Raw genomic sequence first — 16,102 nt, forward strand, 5'->3', positions numbered from 1 at the left:
AGAAATTATGTGAAATCAGAAAAATTTGCTATGTATACAAGAACTATGAGTCTCTGCTTGAAAACTTGAAATTTGTTTTTTTTCCAGTATACACAGTATACCTTCTTTAAACACATTTCAAAATGATGAATCATTTTAAGAGGAAAAATAAAAATATGTCTATTCCTTTAAACTTGAGGTTTTTATTCACCTTTTTCCTATTTTAATAAACTAATTTATAAAAGTAGAGAATTTAATTGAAATTCTTAAATTCTTTAATTAAAATCCTTTTTTTGTAAATTGTAAATGATATACAATATTGTTGTTAGTAATATTGTATTCTTATCTTATGTACAAATATTTGAGTATTTATTGACTTAGTGCGGAGTTGGTGTGTGACCATCAACATAGAAATTTCTCGTCGCTTGAGGCAATTCCAATTCGATACCATCTAATTCCTTGGTTAAAATTATTTGACAACCTAAACAGAGAATTTATTTTCTATTAATTCCTAATTCTTTTTCGAATTTCTTCCTTTGAGAAATTAATTAATTAATTAACTCAGGGTTGCCATTAAATTCAATTTTGTTTTTCCTTGACTTTCTCCTGATTTCCAGACAGAGTTTTGACTTTTTCCCTTACTCTAAAAATTATTAGATACTCAAAAAAATGCTTTAATACTTTTATTTGCGAATTACTTCAATTGTAAAATTATTCAAAAACATTAATAATTTCTTTTTTAAATAAATATTCAATCATTATTATTTTTCCAAATGAATAATTTTCTGGAATTTTCAACTAAAATTCTCTGAATCAATTAGCTTGTTAATAATTTTTGACAAGTTCTTTAAGAATCCAATTATTTAAAGAACAAAGAAGGTCCACCGAAATTAATTTTGAAAAACGCCTGTTTAAAATTCAATTTTACTGTACATTTAAATTATAATAATTTTTTTAATTAAATTATGTTAAACAATAAAAAAATCAAATAGGTTCAAAAAAAATTTAGAATAACATTTTTAAAAAAAATTAGTTGTACATAATTGTTAATTAAAAGTACTAAAAATAGGTACATATTTTCAAAGATTTTAATTTGAAATCTTTTCAAAATTCAATTATTTCTAAAAATTGCTATTATTTACAACTTCTCCGAAATTCAATTACTTTCCACAGTTTTTATCTAAAATTCTTCTCTAAATTAATTCTTTTCAATAATTTTCAGAAAATTCTTCTCTAAAGCAATTATTTTTAACAATATTCAGAGAACTCTTTTCTGAATCAATTATTTTTAATAATTAAATATATATTAAACAATTTAACTAATTCCAAAGAATTTGAATTAAAATTTTCCAAAAAAAACTAATTTCAACAAAATTTCTAATTAAATTAATTAAAAATTCAAATTTTCTTAAATTTCAAATTAAAACCTTTTGAAATTTAATTATTTATGAAAAATTGTAATTGCAACTCTTATAAAATTCAATTATTTCAGAAATGATGTAAATTTATGTAAAATTATTCATTGAATAATTTAAAAGTAATAATTTTCATAAAGACTCAAATTATTTCCACAAATAAAATTCTTTACAACAATTTAATTATTTTCAAAAAATATAATAAAATTCTTTGCAGGAATTCAATTATTTTCAATTCAATTTTAATAAAATTTATCGATAATATTCAATTATTCTTGAAGATTGCAATGGAATTCTTCGTGAGAATTCAATTATTTCCAAAATTTTTTATAGAATTCTTGACAAGAATTCAATTGTATTAAAAAATAATCAAATTCTTCTGAGAAATTCAATTATTTTTTAGAGTTTTCAACTAAAATTCAACTAAAATTTCTAATTAAATTCATTCAAAATTCAAATTTTCTAAAATTTCAAATTGAAAACTTTAGAAATTCATTAATTCACAATACAAATTGTAAGTGCAATTCTTATAACATTAAATTATTTCAGAAATTATGTAAATTAATTTATGTAAAATTATTCATTTAATAATTTATAAGTAATAATTTTCAAAAAGACTCAATTATTTCCATCTTCGCAGGAATTCAATTATTTTTAATACAATTTTAATAAAATTTAATGATAAGATTCAATTATTTTTAAAGATTATAATAAAACTCTTTAAGAGAATTCAATTATTTTTAAAATTTTTGGATAGAATTCTTGACAACAAATCAATTGTTTTCATAAATAATAAAATTCTTCTGAGAAATTCAATTATTTTTTAGAATTTTCAACTAAAATTCTTCTCTAGATCAATTCTTTTCAATATAATTTTTAGAAAATTCTTCTCTAAATCAATTATTTTCAACAATATTCAGAGAACTCTTTTCTGAATCAATTATTTTTAATAATTAAATATATATTAAACAATTTAACTAATTTCAACAGAATTTGAATTACAATTTAAAAAAAAAAACTAATTTTAAAAAAATTTCTAATTAAATTAATACAAAATTCAAATTTTCTAAAATTTCAAATTGAATCCTTTGAAATTCAATTTTCAAAAAATATAATAAATTCCTTCGCAGGAATCAATTATGTTCAATACAATTTTAATAAAATTTATTGAGAAGATTCAATTATTTTTAAAGATTGTAATCGACAAGAATTCAATTATTTTCCAAATTTTTTGATGAAATTGTTGACAAGAATTCAATAATTTTCAAAAATTTTTCATAGAATTCTTGACAAGAATTCAATTGTCTTTATAAATAATAAAATTCTTCTTGGAAATTTAATTTTTTTGAATTTTTTCTGTAAAAATTCAATTTCATATTCTGTAAAGTGTTAAATATTGTCATAAATAAAAAAATTTAAGGTTTTTAAGGCAAACAAAAATAAATTTAAGAAGAATAAATCTTTTAAATAGTTTCAAAATTTTCTAGATACTAAAATTCAGAATGATCTTATTTAATTTTTTCCAGTACTTTTAATAAAATTCCCTGACTTTGTCCTGATTTCCCTAACCAATTCTACTTTCCCTGAATTCCCTGATTTCTCTGACATGTGGCAACCTTGATAACTAACTATTATTTAAAAAACAAATTTAGCAACATAATCTTACCTAATCTTGAATTTTCTTTTAAAAACGGAGCTATATCGAGTAAATCATCTTCCTCCTCCTGAGCCGGAGGAAGTTTGTCTAAATAATCATGATTGACGTACACGTGACATGTCGTACAAGCCAGAGAAGCTTCGCAAGCTCCTTCCATTTCTATTTCATGCCTATGAGCTAGATATAAAACGTTGTCACCAATTTTTCCTCTAATCGACACTTTTTTGCCTGTCTTATCTATAAATGTTACATTAACCCTAAAAGTAAACGAAACATTATCAAAATTGAGTATACATTAAATACATACCCTAAAAATAATCCAAATACTGTCAAATTGAGAGAATTTAACTCCCAGTATTAAAATTAACAAGAATTATTTTTCTAATCTTCAAATCAAATAAAAAATCTTTAATAATTAATTAATAAACTTGTTGGAAAGTGAGAAACAGGTTTACCCACACTTCATCCTCTGATTTAGGATCCTTCATTTCAAATTCTCCATGACAGTATCCTGAAGATAAATTGTAATGTTAAACGAAAATTATAATAATTATCATACGTATTTTAAAGAATATAATCACGAAAATCTAAGGAAAATTTGTCAATTTACATTTTTCGCGCCATACATTTTTCAAAAGAGAAATGCATGCGGCTACTTACTTGGAGTTGTGTGTAAATGAAAATTTGTAGCATTTGCTCCCTTAATTATTGGTGTTAATTGTCTATTTAATTTCCTTAATAAAAAGAAAGATCTTAGGGCAAGTGTCATTATACAATATTTTTGCCGAATATCTTTCAATCACCGTTTGTCGCGAAAAACAAAAAATTTTACATCTAACCTCAAAATATCGTAACAACCTTGAAAATGTCAAAACTTCTTCTCTTGGAAATATTTCTTGGAAATCATGGAAATGATTCAAAACTTCCCTCCTTTAATTCTCTAACGGTAAGCGGCGTTTCCTATTGGCTAGTTAACGTTCGACAAAAAACAACATCAAATCAAAATTAATTTCTCATAGGCCATGTGAACGAGGTTTTAAGAAACTAACATATGAATTCGACCTAAACTATCGACGTCCATGTGAGTTGATTTTTCTCTCTCGTCAATTGTTTATTCTCTTTTCCTTGTTAATTTGTACATTTCCAACGAAAGTCTATATTTCGAATAAAAAAAAATATTTAAGAAAACTTGCTTCACTATTTTTAGTAAAGTACATTGAAGAAAAATGTCGGCTATCAGTTTATTAAATCCCAAAGCCGAATTTGCAAGAGCTGCTCAAGCTCTGGCAATTAATGTTTCGGCTGGAAAAGGTATTCAGGATGTGATGAAAACGAATTTAGGACCCAAGGGAACAATGAAAATGTAAGTATTTCGTTATTTCGATTTCCAGGACTATTTGCTTTTCACATTATTCTTAAAAAACACTAAACCCTGAGTCATTGAATAACATGTGCCTGACTATTGTCATCTCTTTCTAACCTCCAGCTTACATACACTTAACGTTCTTCTCCGAAAATCTCCTTTTATGGCAATCACATTTTAACTATACTTTTGAACTACTTTTATAATTTTACAATTGAAATTCCTTCGAATTTCTACTTTTTCAACTTCTTAGATCTTTGAACTCAATTTACAAATTCAATTAATAATCAATTCTTTTGTTATTAAAATTATTATTTTATTATCAAAATTTTGCCGAGTGATAATTTTAATTAATATATGTAATTTTTTTACTATCAGTCAATGGTTTTATTTATATTTAATTAAGGGAAGAACATTAATAATCTATATCTATATATATTATGTATTGATAATCGTTGTATTCCGGAAATCTGTTTGCAGTTTGAAGTTAGTTGCTGTTTGCTTCTTTGTTTCCTAAATTTAAATAATTTTCCATTTTAAATGTTATCAATTTTAAAATTAATGTACTAAAAATCATCGAATTCTTGCAAAGTATTTATCAAAAAATTTCGAAAATGAATTAATTTCAAGAATTTTAACAACATTTTTTTCAATATAATTGAATTCTCTCAAGAAAATGTAATTAAAATTATTGTATTGAAAATAAATTTAATTCTTGGCAAGATTTTTATTAAAATTCTTTAAAATAATTGAATTGTTTTGAAGAACTTATTTCAATTTTCTTGAAAATAATGGAGTTTTTTAAAAATAATTTTCACTGAAAAGTTTGGATGTAATTGAATTTGATGAAGAATTTATTTCTTTTATAAGTTTTTTAAATAATCGTGTTTTTTATTAATTGTAATTAATAATTTTCCTATTAAATTATATTAAAATTATTCATAGAAAATTAAATTCTTTAAACATTTTTATTAGAGTCTTTGTAAATAATTACATTTTTCTTAAGAATTTCATTGAATTTCGTAAAAATAATAAAAAATTTTAAAATACATTTCATTTAAAATTATTATTAAAAGTTTTAAAATTAATTATTAAATCTGTAAGAGAAATTTTTATTAAAATTTTATTGAAAATAATTGAGTTTCTCAGAAGAATTTTATTATTTACAAAAATAATTGAATTGTTTTGAGGAATTTTATAAGAACTGTTGAAAATAATTTAATTTTTATTAAAACTCTTGAAAATAATTGAATGTAAATAATATTTTTAAAAATAATAATTGTATTCTTTGCAGAAATTTTTATTAAAATTGTATTGAAAATAATTTAATTCCTCCGAAAAATGTTATTATTTATAAAAATGATTAAATTCCTTTGAAAAATTTTCTTATTTATGAAAACAATTGAATTCTTTCGGAGGATTTTACAATTCATAAAAATAATTAAATTGTTTCGAAGAATTTTATCAGAATTTTTGAAAATAATTGAATGTTTTGAAAAAAATTTTATTAAAAATTTTATTTGTATGTTATACCTAATGTAATTGTATTTTTTCTAAAAATTTTGAATTTTTTAAGAATTTTATAAATTTCATAAAAATAATAAAATTGTTTAAAATAATTTTTATTGCAAATTTTTGAAAATAATTGAAATTTACAAAGAATTTTACTAAAAACTTTTAAGAACAATTGAATTGTTTAGAAAAATTTTATTACACAATTTTTAAAAATTATTGAATCTATTAGAGAAATTTTATTAAAATTGTATTGAAATATTTCTAAAAAAAATTTATTATTTATAAAAATAATTGAATTTTTGTGAAGAATTTCATTAAAATTCTTGAAAAGAATTGAATTTTTGCTAAGAAAATTTCATTATTTTTGAGAATAATTGAATTCCTGTGAAGAATTTTATTAAAAATTTTAAATATTATTGAAATTCTGGGATCATTTTTATTATTTATGAAATATTGAGAATTTCTAAAAAAAATTTTCTTATTTATGAAAATAATTCAATTCTTGCGGAGGATTTTACAATTCATAAAAATAATTGAATTGTTTCGAAGAATTTTATCTGAATTTTTTAAAATAATTTAATTTTTTAAAGGAATTCTATTAAAAATTCTGAAAATAATTATTTTTTTAAAAGAATTTCAGCAAAATTGTCGAAAATTTATGAGAATAATGAAATACTTGCTAAAAATGTTATTAAATTTTTGGAATAATAATAAACAAGAATATTTAATATTATATACTTAATAAATGAATTCTTTAAATTTTGAATATGTAATCATTCGAAAATGATATTATTAAAAAATAATCTTATTAATAATTATTATAATTCCTCATCAACAGGTTAGTCTCGGGAGCTGGCGATATAAAAATCACCAAGGACGGAAATGTTCTCTTGCAAGAGATGCAAATTCAGCATCCAACTGCTTCTCTAATTGCTCGAGCATCAACAGCTCAGGACGATATGACAGGCGATGGTACCACCAGCACAGTTCTATTAATCGCCGAACTTTTGAAGCAAGCAGAACTTTACATTGCCGAGGGCCTTCATCCACGAGTATTGACCGAAGGTTTCGATTTAGCGAGAGTGAAGACACTCGAAATTCTCGATTCATTGAAAATTGTCGGCGAACCTTCACGAGATCTTCTAATTGACGTTGCCCGAACTTCCCTGCGAACTAAAATTCATCCAACTATTGCTGACAAATTAACGGAAATTTGCGTTGACGCCGTCTTGGCCATTAAGCAATCGAACGATCAGATTGATCTGCACATGGTCGAAATTATGGAGATGCAACATAGAACCGCGTCTGACACGACTCTCGTGAAGGGAATTGTTATGGATCATGGGGCGAGACATCCGGACATGCCAAAGAGAGTCGAAAATGCTTATATCTTGACGTGCAACGTCAGTTTGGAATACGAGAAAAGCGAGGTAAATAGAATTCGCAATTTTTGTTTTTTTAGGGTTACCACAAAAATTTAATTTTTTTTCCTGACTTTACCCTGGTTTCCAGACAAAATTTTGACTTTTTCCCTAAAAAATATTCTGATTCACCCTAAAATTTATTAGATACTCAAAATATTAATTTAATTAATTATTACTTTAATTAATTATTAATTTAATTCATTATTAATTTAATTCATTATAAATATAATTATTTCTATTACATTTATTTACAAAATTCTTTATTTGTAAAATTATTCAAAACAACAATAACTTCGAATTTATTCAATGAATAATTCTGGGAAAATTTAAATAAATAACTTCATTTTTAAATAAATACATTTAAACATTACTTTTTTATAAGCATTAAAAACTTCAAAAATTACAAATTCAAACCTTTTTGAAATTTAAAAACTCATAAGAATATTATTATAAAACATGAAGAAATCGATAAATCCGAGTCTTCGACACGGACTGATCAGTTTCTTCATGTTTTATATTTTTTTAATTTAATTTAATTTAATTAATTATTTTTAGTTCAATTTTTTAAATTTATATTTTTTTTATTTTAATTTTCAAATAATTGAATTATTTTGACGAATTTCAATAAAATTTTTAAGAATAATTACATTTTTTGATGAATTTGATTAAACATGTATTAAGTTTTATTATTTATGAAAATAATTGAATTTTACAAAAAATTTAATTAAAATTCCTGAAAATATTTAAATGTTGAAGAAGAATTTTGTTAATAAAGAGGATTTAAAAAAAAAATTTGAAAATAAATGAATTTCTTGGAATTATTTTATTATTTTTAAAAATAGTTGAATTCTTGTAACGAATATTGTTATTTATAAAAATATGTAATTGAATTTTGCAAAGAAATTTATTATTTATGAAAATAATTGAATTTTTGCTAAGAATTTCATAATTTTTAAAAGTAATAGCATTCTTTTGAAGAATTTTATTAAAATTCTTGAAAATAATTGAATTTTTGCGAAGAATTTCATTATTTTTGAAAATAATTGAATTCCTGTGAAGAATTTGATTAAAATTGTTAAAAATAATTGAATTTCTGTGATAAGTTTTATTATTTATATGAAAAATTCTGAATTTCTAAACAAAATTTTATTATTTATAAAAATAATTGAATTTTTGGGAAGAATTTTGTTATTTATAAAAATAATTGAATTTTTGCGATGAATATTGTTATTTATAAAAATAATTGATTTTTTGCGAAGAATTGTGTTATTTATAAGAATAATTGAATTTTTGCGAAGAATATTGTTATTTATAAAAATAATTGATTTTTTGCGAAGAATTGTGTTATTTTTAAAAATAATTGAATTTTTGCGAAGTATTTTATTAAAATTCTTGAAAATAATTGAATTCCTGTGAAGAATTTGATTAAAAATTTTTTAAAATAATTAAAATTCTGTGATGAGTTTTATTATTTATGAAAAATTCTGAATTTCTAAACAAAATTTTATTATTTATAAAAATAATTTAATTTTTGGGAACAATTTTATAATTTATGAAAATAATTGAATTTTTTTGAAGAATTTTGTTAAAATTCTTTAAAATAATTGAATTTTTGCTAAGAATTTCATAATTTTGAAAATTAATTGAATTCTTTTGAAGAATTTTATTAAAATTCTGGAAAATAATTGAATTTTTCGGGAGAATTTTGTTATTTATAAAAATAATTGATTTTTAGCGAAGAATTGTATTAGTTATAAAAATAATTGAATTTTTGCGAAAAATGTTGTTATATTATGAAAATAATTGAATTTTTGGGAAGAATGTTATTATTTATGAAAATAATTGTATTTTTGAGAAGAATTTTATTAAAATTCTTGAAAATAATTGAATTTCTGTGAAAAATTTTATTGAAACTTTCAATAATAGTTGAATTTCTGCATAATATTGTATTATATTTATGAAAATAATTGAATTGTTGTAAAGAATTCTCTTGAAATTGTTTAAAATGTTAAAATGTTGTAAATGTTTTGTGTTAAAAATTAAATTCTTTCGAGAAAGTTTATAAAAATACTTGAATTTCTGTTAAATTTTTATTATTTATGAATGTAATTAAATGTTTGTTTAGAATTTTATTAAAATTTATTTTAAATAATTGAATTCTTCCGGAATATTTTATTAAAATGTCAGATATTGAAAATCATTAAATTGAGGAAAATTTTTGATAATAATTAAAATGTTGCCAAGAATTTTATTAAATTTTTTTTAAATAATTGAATTTCTGAGAAGAGTTTTATTATTTATAAAGATAATTGAAATTTTGACGAGATTTTTTTTTAATTATTGAATATAATTGAATTTCCGCGAAGAAAAATAATAATAAATAAATAATAAAAATTATGTTTTCTAGGTAAACAGTGGTTTCTTCTACAAATCGTCCGCAGAACGTGAGAAGCTCGTAGCGGCTGAACGCGAATTCATTGATAACCGAGTGAAGAAAATCATTGAGTTGAAGAGAAAAGTTTGCAATGGAAATGATAAATCTTTCGTTATTATTAATCAGAAAGGTATTGACCCACCGTCTTTGGATATGTTCGCCAAAGAAAATATTGTCGCACTACGTCGTGCAAAGCGTAGGAATATGGAACGTTTAGCTCTCGCTTGCGGAGGTATTGCCATGAATTCCGTCGATGACCTAACGGAAGAGAATCTTGGCTGGGCTGGACTTGTCTACGAACATGTTTTGGTTCGTTTTCTATTTAATTTGCATTGCACTTGAAATTATTTTAGTATCACAAAAAAACTAACTGTCCGAAAATAATTCTATTGAATTATTATTTAATTGGTAATAATCAAATATTAGATAATAAAAATAATTAAATTAAATAATTTATTCAACTATTGAATGATTTTTTCTATTTTTCAGGGAGAAACGAAGTACACGTTTGTTGAAGATTGCAAGAAACCAACTTCAGTGACTGTTCTGTTAAAAGTAAATATGACATTTTAAATACTTCCTTTAATTTAAAATTATTTAATTCCAATGGCCAAGAATTATTTTAAATTAAAAACATTGATGAGATTTAACTTGAAAAATTATTTATGAATTAACTTTTTGTGTTTCGATAGGGACCGAATAAGTACACATTGATTCAATTGAAAGACGCAGTTCGCGACGGTTTGAGAGCAATCAAAAACACAATCGACGATCGTGCAGTGATACCTGGTGCGGGAGCTTTTGAAATTGCCGCAAGCCGTGCTTTGCATCAATTCAAGGATGAAGTCAAAGGCAAACAGAGATTAGGTGTTCAAGCTTACGCTGATGCTTTGCTCATCATTCCTAAAGTACTTGGTGAGTTTCACGATCAATTTTTCAAATGAATCTGCTGCCTACCTATTCGTTTATCATTGAAAAATTATTTATTCCCTCAAATATTAAAAAACAATTTTTCTATTTATAGCCGTGAATAGTGGATTTGATGCCCAAGACAGTATTGTAAAACTTTTGGAAGAGTCCAAGGTTTTAGGTGAAGCTGTCGGTTTAGATCTTTCGTCAGGCGAAGCCCTGAAACCTGCAGATGCCGGAATTTACGATAATTATATCGTTAAGAAACAAATTATCAATTCCTGGTAAGATTCGAATTATTCATACATTCAAATTTCGATTAAAATTCAACTTTAAAAGTTCAACATTTTTTTTAAGCAATAAATTAAAAATTAGCAAGAGAATAATAATTATAATATTAATATTTTTGGATTTAAATTTTTTCAGTACCGTTATTGCCAGCAATCTTCTCTTGGTAGATGAAATAATGAGAGCAGGATTATCATCATTGAAGGGCTAACGAGAGACCTCTATTAAAACGCATTAAAATTCACGCATTTCACGTTTTCGTCACATTCTTTACAGCTTTACACGTTTAATAAATTTTAATTGATAATCGAACAATATGTATCGTTCAAGCTTAAAATAAAATATTTCGTACGTTATTTGCTATTTCATTGTGATTATTAAATTCCTTCCTTCAATTTTTTTAATATTAATTCCCCTATACAATTCAATTCAATTTATTATTATTATGCAAATTACAAAACTTTTTCTTTTTAAATATAAAAAACTTTTAAAAAATTGTTTATTAATTTCAAAAATTTTTTTTAAATTCTTTGCAAAAATTAAAATATTTTAATAAATAATAACATTCTTCGCGAAAATTAATTATATCAAAGATTTTAAATCATTCTTTAAAAAAATTGAATTATTTTCATGAATAATAAAATTCTACGCAGACATTCAATTATATTTGAAAATGTTAATAAAATTTCTTTGTAAAAATTAAATTATTGTTTTTATAAAGAATAAAATTGAATTTTTTTCTTAATTCGTTATAAAATCATTGCAAAAATTCAATTATTTTCAAAAAAATTTCATGAAAAAATTCAATTTTTAATAATATTTTTCGAAAGAATTAAATTATTTTCTAAAATTTTATTAAATCCTTCGAAACAATTCAATTTTATTAATAAAAATAGTAAAATTCATTGCAAAAATTCAATTATTTTCAAAAAAAAGAAATTCTTCAAAAAAAATTTTAATTAGAATTTTCAAAGATTTTAACAAAATTCTCGTGAGAATTTAATTAATTTCCGAGATAATAAAATTCTTCGAAAGAATTCTATTATTATCAAATTTTTTGATAAAATTCTTTGCAAGAATTTAATGATTCTTAAAATATTATTTTTTAAAAATTGAAAATAAAAAAGAAAAAATCTTTAAAAAGTTAAGAAACAAATAAGCCAACAACAATAAACTAACTTCAAATTGCAACGATTATTAATATAGATTGCTATGTTATATTTTATTTAATTAAAAATAAATTTTTAATTATAAAAAATAATTGTTTGCGATCAAATTCAAAGTAAATGTAGTAAGAATATTATCATAATTTTAGTTCAGAATTTTAGGGACATTTAAATTAGTAAAATCAGCAAAATTGAGAGAAAATAAGATCGTAAAATTGAGAAAAAGTTTGGATAAAAATTAGACAAACCCCATTTACTTCCGGTTTATTCTAGTAACTTTACCAACAATCATGGTAACCAACTGTACACTCGCAACTTGCAACTGCGTCTCAACCATTTGTTCAGGGATTCCCGGAGTCAATTTTAAATGTAGAAATCGTAGAAATTATATTTTGTCAATTTGAAGAGATTTTAATAATTAATTACAGAAAATGATTTTTTAAATTCAATCGTCACAGTTATTGACCGTAGTTTTTGCACATGGCACTCGAATTTCAAGAAATTTAACATAACCTATTTTAAAAATTTAATTTATAGTATAAAAATATTAAATACCTCTATTCGGTCGTATGAAATCTCCCAAAAATCAAATCGATCGAATATCCATTACATCGAATTTCAAAACATCGAATGCTCAATACATCGAATTTTCAAAACATCGAATGCTCAATATATCGAATTTTCAAAACGTCGATTACTCAACACATCGAATTTTCAAAACTTCGAATGTTCATTAGATCGAATTTTTAAAACATCGAATGTTAAATTGATCGAATTTTTAAAACATCGAATGTTAAATTGATCGAATTTTCAAAACTTCGAATGCACATTACATCGAATTTTTAAAACGTCGAATGCTCATTTCATCGAATTTTCAAATCTTCGAATGTTCATTTGATCGAATTTTCAAATCTTCGAATGTTCATTTGATCGAATTTTCAAAACGTCGAATGCTCATTTCATCGAATTTTCAAAACTTCGAATGTTCATTAGATCGAATTTTTAAAACTTCGAATGTTAAATTGATCGAATTTTCAAAACTTCGAATGCTCATTTCATCGAATTTTCAAAACATCGAATGCTCATTTTATCGAATTTTCAAAACTCTGAATGCTTATTACATCGAATTTTCAAAACGTCGAATGTTAATTTTATCGAATTTTCAAAACTTAGAATGCTCATTTCATCGAATTTTCAAAACTTCGAATGCTCATTACATCGAATTTTTAAATCATCGAATGTTAATTTGATCGAATTTTCAAAACGTCGAATGCTCAGTTCATCGAATTTTTAAAACATCGAATGCTCATTTCATCGAATTTTCAAAACTTCGAATGTTGATTTGATCGAATTTTCAAAACTTCGAATGCTTATTACATCGAATTTTCAAAACTCCGAATGCTTATTACATCGAATTTTCAAAACGTCGAATGCTCATTAGATCGAATTTTCAAAACTTCGAATGCTTATTTCATCGAATTTTCAAAACGTCGAATGCTCATTTCATCGAATTTTTAAATCATCGAATGTTAATTTGATCGAATTTTTAAAACGTCGAATGTTAATTTGATCGAATTTTCAAAACGTCGAATGCTCATTTCATCGAATTTTCAAAACTTCGAATGTTGATTTGATCGAATTTTCAAAACTTCGAATGCTTATTACATCGAATTTTCAAAACATCGAATGCTCATTTCATCGAATTTTCAAAACGTCGAATGCTCATTAGATCGAATTTTCAAAACTTCGAATGCTTATTTCATCGAATTTTCAAAACGTCGAATGCTCATTTCATCGAATTTCCAGAACTTCGAATGCTCATTTCATCGAATTTCCAAAACTTCGAATGCTTATTTCATCGAATTTTTAAAACATCGAATGTTAATTAGATCGAATTTTTAAAAAGTAGAATGTTCATGTCATCGAATTTTCAAAACTTCGAATGCTCATTTCATCGAATTTCCAAAACTTCGAATGCTCATTACATCGAATTTTCAAAACTTCGAATTCTCATTAGATCGAATTTTCAAAACTTCGAATGCTTATTTTATCGATTTTTCAAAACATCGAATGCTCATTACATCGAATTTTCAAAACTTCGAATGCTCATTAGATCGAATTTTCAAAACATCGAATGCGTATTTCGTCGAATTTTCAAAACTTCGAATGCTCATTAGATCGAATTTTCAAAACTTCGAATGCTCATTTTATCGATTTTTCAAAACGTCGAAAGCTCATTTCATCGAATTTTCAAATCTTCGAATGTTCATTTGATCGAATTTTCAAATCTTCGAATGTTCATTTGATCGAATTTTCAAAACGTCGAATGCTCATTAGATCGAATTTTCAAAACTTCGAATGCTCATTTCATCGAATTTTCAAATCTTCGAATGTTCATTTGTTCGAATTTTCAAAACTTCGAATGCTCATTACATCGAATTTTCAAAACTTCGAATGTTAATTTGATAGAATTTTTAAAACTTCGAATGTTAATTTGATCGAATTTTTAAAACTTCGAATGTTCATTTTATCGAAGAGAATTTAACATCTGAGTTTACTATCTACGTAATATGTTCTTCCTAGGGAATTTTGAAAGTGCGCGAGATTTGAAATCGTTATGGTAAGTGACAATTTTTTTATTGAGTAAAATTTTTTTGTTTGTTTACTAATTACTTGTCAGTAAATGTTTATTTTTTTGTTATATAAGTATCACTATTATTATGATTATTTTAATTTATATTATAGTTTTTATTATAAGGTAATTAAATTAAATTGTGGTTATCTATTACAATCATAGATGGCTCTAGTAATATGAATATGTGTTTTACAAATTTTTATAAATATTAATTTATTTATAGTATAATTATTAATATTGTTATTCTTATTATTGTGTAATTGTGAATTTATTATGTATATTTAATGTAATATTGATTTATTTAGAAGTCAGTAAGATGATCGTTAAAAAAAAGTAGTGAATATTTCTTATTTGTCTAAATATTTCGCTTCTAAATGAAGAGTTCAAGTTTCTTTTATCTATTTATAATGAATGATTGAATGAATGAATGAATGAATGAATGAATGAATGAATGAATGAATGAATTAATGAATTAATGAATTAATTAATTAATTAATTAATTAATGTGCATAAATTAAAATTATTTTCAAATTAAATAAAATATTGTGTATTGTTATTATTTTGTTATTTCTTTATATAGTGAATATTAAATTGCATTACTCTCTACTTTAAATAAGAAATAGATTCTATATGTAAGTAATACTTAAATTTTTATTGTAAATAAATAACAAGATTCCTACAGAAATCCGAAATTAAAATTCCATACCTTTTCCATGATTTATAGGTCAAACTTTTACGACATTCCAGTGCAATTTTAAATATAATTTCATTACTTTTGGGCTCTTCGAAAATAGTTTACTTATTGAATAGCCTCGACTCTTTGATAAAAAATTTTAAATTATCTAATATTATCAAAAATTCAAATATCCGAATTGCTTAAAATTCAACATTTTTTCCTCTTTTTTTATGGGATTTAGCTTCATTATTTTTGGGCTCTTCGAAAACAGTTTACTTATTAAATAGTCTTGACTTATTATTATTATTATTATTATTATTATTATTATTATTATTATTATTATTATTATTATTATTATTATTATTATTATTATTATTATTATTATTATTATTATTATTATTATTATTATTATTATTATTATTATTATTATTATTATTATTATTATTATATTATTATTATTATTATTATTATTATTATTATTATTATTATTATTATTATTATTATTATTATTATTATTATTATTATATTATTATTATTATTATTATTATTATTATTATTATTATTATTATTATTATTATTATTATTATTATTATTATTATTATTATTATTATTATTTATTATTATTATTATTATTATTATTA

The 16,102-nt window shown here is 22.7% G+C and overlaps 2 protein-coding genes across 2 annotated transcripts; one reads left to right on the forward strand and one right to left on the reverse strand.

The window, feature by feature from the left end:
• Positions 1-277: 277 nt before the first annotated feature.
• Positions 278-3,941, reverse strand: LOC122511186 (adrenodoxin-like protein 1, mitochondrial). Its single transcript, XM_043626290.1, has 4 exons — positions 3,712-3,941; positions 3,511-3,562; positions 3,061-3,308; positions 278-460 (listed from the first exon to the last, which is right to left on the reverse strand). The coding sequence occupies exons 1-4, from the start codon at positions 3,818-3,820 to the stop codon at positions 357-359; spliced, it is 513 nt and encodes a 170-aa protein (XP_043482225.1). The 5' UTR covers positions 3,821-3,941; the 3' UTR covers positions 278-356.
• Positions 3,942-4,107: 166 nt separating this feature from the next.
• On the forward strand, positions 4,108-11,340 carry LOC122511185 (T-complex protein 1 subunit zeta). Its single transcript, XM_043626289.1, has 7 exons — positions 4,108-4,414; positions 6,768-7,359; positions 9,761-10,096; positions 10,277-10,342; positions 10,480-10,702; positions 10,812-10,980; positions 11,123-11,340. Exons 1-7 carry the CDS (start codon positions 4,278-4,280, stop codon positions 11,193-11,195), a joined length of 1,596 nt encoding a protein of 531 aa, XP_043482224.1. The 5' UTR covers positions 4,108-4,277; the 3' UTR covers positions 11,196-11,340.
• Positions 11,341-16,102: the final 4,762 nt, after the last annotated feature.

The sequence above is a fragment of the Leptopilina heterotoma genome, unplaced genomic scaffold, assembly GCF_015476425.1.
Source record: "Leptopilina heterotoma isolate Lh14 unplaced genomic scaffold, ASM1547642v1 Lhet_81, whole genome shotgun sequence".
Classification (NCBI taxonomy): Eukaryota; Metazoa; Arthropoda; class Insecta; order Hymenoptera; family Figitidae; genus Leptopilina; species Leptopilina heterotoma.

What these genes read in the sequence shown, in the direction of transcription:
- LOC122511186 (XM_043626290.1), bottom strand. Translation starts at nt 3,820, where the DNA reads ATGACACTTGCCCTAAGATCTTTCTTTTTATTAAGGAAATTAAATAGA. An exon ending in TCATTTACACACAACTCCAA is followed by an intron (nt 3,563 to 3,711) that starts GTAAGTAGCCGC and finishes ATTTATCTTCAG; the next exon opens with GATACTGTCATGGAGAATTT. An exon ending in AAAAGAAAATTCAAGATTAG is followed by an intron (nt 461 to 3,060) that starts GTAAGATTATGT and finishes TTCTCTGTTTAG; the next exon opens with GTTGTCAAATAATTTTAACC.
- LOC122511185 (XM_043626289.1), top strand. Translation starts at nt 4,278, where the DNA reads ATGTCGGCTATCAGTTTATTAAATCCCAAAGCCGAATTTGCAAGAGCT. An exon ending in CCCAAGGGAACAATGAAAAT is followed by an intron (nt 4,415 to 6,767) that starts GTAAGTATTTCG and finishes CCTCATCAACAG; the next exon opens with GTTAGTCTCGGGAGCTGGCG. An exon ending in TTGTCTACGAACATGTTTTG is followed by an intron (nt 10,097 to 10,276) that starts GTTCGTTTTCTA and finishes TCTATTTTTCAG; the next exon opens with GGAGAAACGAAGTACACGTT.